At 38.8% G+C, this 6,000-nt stretch overlaps 1 protein-coding gene across 3 annotated transcripts in view; it reads right to left on the bottom strand.

Moving 5' to 3' along the window:
- Positions 1-6,000, bottom strand: part of CLTC (clathrin heavy chain) — an 84,410-nt gene that overhangs the window by 7,592 nt on the left and 70,818 nt on the right. For 2 of the 3 annotated variants that reach the window (XM_069078209.1, XM_069078211.1), the window contains exons 30-31: positions 4,008-4,229; positions 2,640-2,660 (exon numbers count right to left, since the gene is read on the bottom strand). In XM_069078209.1, the coding sequence (XP_068934310.1) occupies positions 2,640-2,660; positions 4,008-4,229 (243 nt within the window). The remainder of the gene's footprint in view (positions 1-2,639; positions 2,661-4,007; positions 4,230-6,000) is intronic. The other variant, XM_069078210.1, reaches the window with a different exon arrangement.

The raw sequence follows: 6,000 nt of genomic DNA, 5'->3' as shown, positions 1-6,000 counted from the left end.
GAGAGAGAGAGAGAGAGAGAGAGAGAGAGAGAGAGAGAGAGAGAGAGAGAGAGAAAGATATAGGGCTATTAAAGTGTAAGCCCTGGGGTTTGAGGTTTCACAATGGAATGCATGACAGCCAGGTGTGCCTCACACACTTACTAGCTATGCTACCCTGGCCAACCAACTGACCCTCTCTTAGTTTTAGTTTCTAATCTGCAAAATGGGGACATTAGCCATAGCACCTACCTCACAGGGTTGTAATGAGACTCAAATATATATAAAGTGCTTTGTCAACTTTAAAGTGCTATATGTGTTACTTAATTAAAGCATTAGTTACTGTTTGGTTTCCCAAAAGTTAACTCTCTGCCTACAGTGGAACCAATAGTGAAAGGTTTCCGTATACTTAATGCTGTATATTATACTACAATCCATAATAATTATGCAAAAGACCAGTTTGCCTACAGAAATTAAACAGTAAAAACTGAAGGGCAACCATAGACTCTTCAGATGAAGTGGGGTTATCCTTCCCCAGGAAAGTGTTCTACAAAATGCAAAGAAAGAAATATTGCAGCCTAGGTCCCAAATATACCCAAATATACCCTAAATGTCCCAAAATATCCTAAAAAATTGACAAGCTAAACACTAGCATGTAAGCATTATTATCCAAAAGTACATTTTCTGCAAACTAGACTTAATCCACCAAAAATAAATACACAGCTCTAGAGTCTGTTAACAAAGCTCTATGCCATCAAATTATTACTTGGGTTCTTATAAAAATTCCTAGAATAAAATCATGCTGAGTAACATACTCAAGCAACTATTAAAAAAATTACAAATGTTTATATATTTTATAGGGGAGGGGAGAATCTTATGTAAATGCCTGTTTAAAGTTCACATTATGGGGGTATGCTCAACATAACTCCTGTTACAGATAAAAATGAAAGATTTAGACAAGCTAGAATGTTGAAATGCCCAAGCACAGACATAGGCAGGCTGGGCACAGGATAGGAAGAATACTGAAGGGGTAGCATCAAGCTAAGCAAAAAGTTTAGATTTTTCTAGACACAGGGACAGCCTCTGGCACAGAAATATCCAATTTTAGCTTTCATTGACCCAGTTTGCTTGAATGAAAAAGCAGAGAATGTTTTAATGAACACAAGCTTTTGTTAAAAGAGCTGTAACAAAAGTTTCTGATCCTTGAATAAAAAGATAAGTAAGCATGTCACTGGGTTCAGTTCATCCACGCTATTTGAAAGATCATTAAAATGTAAAAAGGCTTTTCCACAAAGACTGCAATAAGCTGCAGAGGAAAAGTTAACATGCAGTCAGTTATTTTGTGTATGTGTGCATGAAAAAAAGGCAAAAGTACTGAAGCAAGAAGTGAGGTCTGAAGATGGTTGTTGCCATACAGGCTCCCAAGAGAAACACACAGCCCACAGCAATGCTTTAGAGTTTCAGAAATAGTGTGATGTAATTGCAATGACTGTTGTACATGCTCAGTTTAAACAATGCATACACTGCAGTTCAATTACCCGTTTTTCACACACACGCTTTCTTACTGCCTTGCTTACTAGCTGCTGAAGAGCCTCACACACAATGTATTTTACTCAGGTTTGCCCTAAGTTCCAGTGGTGACATCATCTGGGTTCAATATAAGCCCTTCCAAATGTTTTTAAGAATTTGTGTCATCCTCCTTCTGCTTCCCCAGCCCCTGGCCACCAACACATTCTTCGAATGAGATACAAGTTTTCAAAATCTTTTCATTTATATTGGGAGGCAGGCAAGTGTAATCAAGGAGGTAGGGGCTATAAGCAACATTTAGTTCGATCTTCCTAGGAACAAACCAACATCAGGAAGAGAACAAACTGATAAGGGTTTTAAAGGTATATCTGATGCCAAAAATAAAAAAAAAAGAGAGCTAATACTGTGGTCATCATAAAATGAAATATTCCATGCTGGCTCAGCAACAAGATACATCAAGTTAAATTGTATTAAAACGAAATAATTCTTTATTAAAACGAATTTCACTTTTTTCTTGAGAATGAACTAGCACCATAAGAACTGGACACCCAGAGAAACATGAGGAAAGTCACTTCGGAAGCAGCTAGTATCTTCTCTCTACTTTCAGCAAAAAAATTAGTAATAATCAAGAGATCAGAAACTGGATCACAGTCCTTCATTGTGAAGTAAGAAAAGCCTTTAGGGCATATATTTTTCATCAACTGTCAGGCAGGGTTACAAAAATCAAACCAGAGGCTGTTTTAATTTAATTTGTTCTATGTATTAGAGAGAAAAATCCTACTACGGTCCAGATGCCCTGACAGAGAAATCTCTTATGCTTTTGGATTGAATAAGGAAAACAACTCAACATCCTATTTTTTAAAAGACATTTTTAAGAGACTGTGAACCAACTACTGATTAGCCTCCTGCCCTTCCTAAAGGACTATTAGCCGATTAGTAGCAAACATCTACTAATTTCCTACAGCTCTATTGTAGATACGTTTCAAAGGACTTGCAGAGGCTTTAGTGAAATTTTGTTGGGGGGGGGGAAAAAAAGCAGCAGCAGCAGTGTAGAAAAGGTAGGAAGGAAAAAAAATCATGCAGATTTCTTAGACTTAGTCCTCCAGACTTAAAGATGGAAAAGAATCAACTTTCACCTTTTCCTTTATTGCATCAACCTGCAAAGGAATTCAGAAGGTGCAGCTTAGAAAAAATTAAATTCCATATTGAGCATAAAAAGGTAGAATCAGCAACAAAGGTTTAGGGGAGAAATAATTCACCACTAAAAAGGTACAGGAGAAGTGAAAATAAAGGGCACACTAGAAGCAAACTTTAGAGTTAAATCAGTTTAACTTCAAAGTCTATTGCAAAAAAGTGTATTTATACTGAAATCTGTGAGAAGCAATTTAATACACAATAAATGTATAGCACTTAAGTTAACAGCTAAGAGCCCCTCATCACAATACAGGCTATTAAAGCACATTAGAAGAGATCTCTGTGACTATGGAGAGAAGGTAACATTTCCTCGATTACTTGATTTTTATAGCACTTTATTGATGGGTCTTTTTTTTTTTTTTTAACTTTAACTGAATAAATTTAAACTTAAAAAAAAATCAGGTATGTCGATCTGATGACTCATCCATATTTTAGGAACTTATCTTATTCCTTAGGATAGGATAAATAGGTCCTCTTGAAGTATAGTTCCCTATGTTAGAATCCTAAAACCACTAGATGAGAGAGTGGGGTAAGGAAGGTACAAAATCTTTGTTGGTCTACAAAGACTTTCCTTATGGCAAGCCCTGAAACTAAGCCCAGAGAAACTGTAAAGAGTAGAAAAAAGTGGCTTTATTTTAAATGTATTTACATAAAAGACAGCAATTCCAAAAAGGGAAGCTTGGTAAGACAAAATTTAACAAATGGAGAATTTAGGCCCCCCACAGTTTAATTTACTTGTTAATGTACAGTTAAGTCAATTTTCTTTGACAGTCAACACCATCAGTTGCAGCCTATCAGAAAATATGTGCAGCTTCCTAAGGCCACGAACACATGTATTACTACTACTAAAAATCAAGGCACAAAAGGAAATAATCGGTATAAAGCCAATTCATTTTATTAGTTATAAACATCTAGCTAATGCAAGTAAATTATTACTTTACACTTCTTCGTACTGGATTGGGGGAAGGACTACTCTGAAGAAAATAAATTTCTTTACTAAGAGATTAAAAAGGGTGGGGAGAGAGAAAGGACTTAGAAGTGACCTTACTCATGTATACATAAGGGTGATATACTGAGAAGTCATTTCTAAAGAATACTTTTTTCCAGTGCTTTATAGATGTCAATGTGGGCAGGGCAGCAAGGTCAGGGAGCCTGAGTAACAAGAACAAGAGCGATTTTTACATAAGTGACTTAAAACAAATCAAATCTCCTTAAAAAATCTCATCTCTGAAATCTAAGACTTGAATATGAAAATTTTGCATCTGCTTGAAGCAATTATTGATGAATATGCTTAAAAGATATATCTTTACCTTGGACAAGTATTCCTTCATGACCTGGATAAAATAGGGCATGGCAAAGTCCATGATATTGTGCCTCCATGCAGTTTCCAAGACAACATCCGGCCTTAAGAGATCATAACAGGTGAAGAGACAAGCTCCAAAGCACTCTCTCTTTTCTTCCTGCAAAAACCACTGTAGCAGCTCTTCTGCCAACTCTGTATCTTTTGACTCGGAGGCATACTGCATTGCATCCTAAAAAGAAAGGAAATTTTTTTAAAAAATCAACTAAAATAGGGCAGCTAGTAGAGTGCTGGCCCCGGAGTCAGAAGGACCTGAGTTCGGATCCAGCCTCAGACAACCTTGGGCATGCCCTCCAAGGCAAAAAAGTAAAAAAAAAATCAACTAAAATAGACTGGTCAGAGGACAACCAAGCAACCTAAACTAATGGGGGGGGGGGGGAGAGAAGGTGTGTGTGTGTGTGTGTGTGTCAGAAGGGGACAGACTAAATATTTTTATCAGTTGAGACAGAAGTCCTACAACTATAGTACATCAGGGTTTCAAAAATCATGAAAGAAACAGAATGAACCCCTTATATTAAGGAGAACGTAGCACCCTCAAAAATCATCCTACATTGAGTCAAGCGAGATGAGAAAATAGAGCAATACTGCTTGCCCAGAAATTAAGTTTAACTCCAGTTTACTATGTGAGTTTTCCAAGGCTTTTATTTGAAGGGAGGAGATGTGGAAGGAGTAACAGAACTCAGCAGATTTCACAATGATAAATTTATTTTGCATTAACTAGATTGACGAGACTCTGGGCAGCCATTGAGCCTCCCAGCTTTGAAAACCCAGATGTTGGTGCTTCCCTCTCTGGTAACTGTGACTAGGTATGGATGTAATGGTCAGACAGCTGTCTGGGGATCTGTTTCTCTACTTGTAACGTCTGTTTGTATTCTCTGAAGTTTGGGGTGCTGACCTTTTCCCCCTGAACTAGACAAATGACATATATTTGATTAAAGCAAGATTGTTAACCCATTATGAGTTGCTTTCCTTTAGAAAAACAGATCTAGGAACCTGTGCTAGCAGTCATCCTAGGGATGCTAGGGTGCCTGCTGCTACAAATGGCGTCACAAACAGGATCTGCAAACTAAAAGGAAAGTATGGGGGCTGGTATAATTGTTTGTTTCCCAGTTGTGGCATCTGTGACTCTGTGGAGCCATGGAATAGGAGCTTAGAATTGCCCGCATGCTGACTTCAATAGGTTGAGAGCAGGAATGGTGAGCTGCCTGCATTGGGACTGGGCCAGAAGCCAGGAGCAGCTGCCTCCTGTGGAAGGAGGAACCCAGGAGGTCTAAATTCAGCCACAGGACAAGATAAGGACTGTGCAGCAAGGCAGGAGCACTGAATGTGTTTTATTGCTGCATCCCAGTTTGGGACCCAGGGGGAGGATGGAATTGTGTCTATGGTGGGTGGGGTAAAGGTCCATGGACCCCCAAGGACCCCACCCTGTTGGTTTTGTTGCTCAGTCACCCCTAAGGACTTGGAAGCAGGGGCTGGAGCAGTGTTAAGACTGGGACTTGGCTCCTTAGAGCCTGCACTTGAAAGTGTCAGGAAGAATCCTGCAAGGGCAGTGTGTGTGTGTGTGTGTGGGGGGGGGGGGGACAACCGCCCCCCTCCCCCAAGAGAACTTTATTTGGACATTTTTGTTTTGGATTGAGGGGATTATAATTCAATGTACTTTGTGTTTAAGGCTCTTCGGCCACTTTGGTAATGACTTGTTATGTTATGTATCTTGCAAATGTCACGTATCTATTTTGTGAGGATTATGTTGTACTTAAAAGATGTTACTGCTAATTCAGATGTAAGTTGCCTATATAATGGGCAAGAAAGATCTTGGGGCCTAACGTTATGGGAATAGGAATCTGAAGATCTTCCCTACCCCTAGGCCCTCTGATAGGCTTAAGTGACTGAGAACCTTCCTTGATTTGAAAATATACTCTGACTCCTAATAGGCTAAATGTGGT

This window comes from Petaurus breviceps, unplaced genomic scaffold, assembly GCF_028583685.1.
Source record: "Petaurus breviceps papuanus isolate PSGF00001 unplaced genomic scaffold, PetGlider_PUasm1.0 91023, whole genome shotgun sequence".
Classification (NCBI taxonomy): domain Eukaryota; kingdom Metazoa; phylum Chordata; class Mammalia; order Diprotodontia; family Petauridae; genus Petaurus; species Petaurus breviceps.
This window is presented reverse-complemented; position numbering and strand designations above follow the sequence as displayed.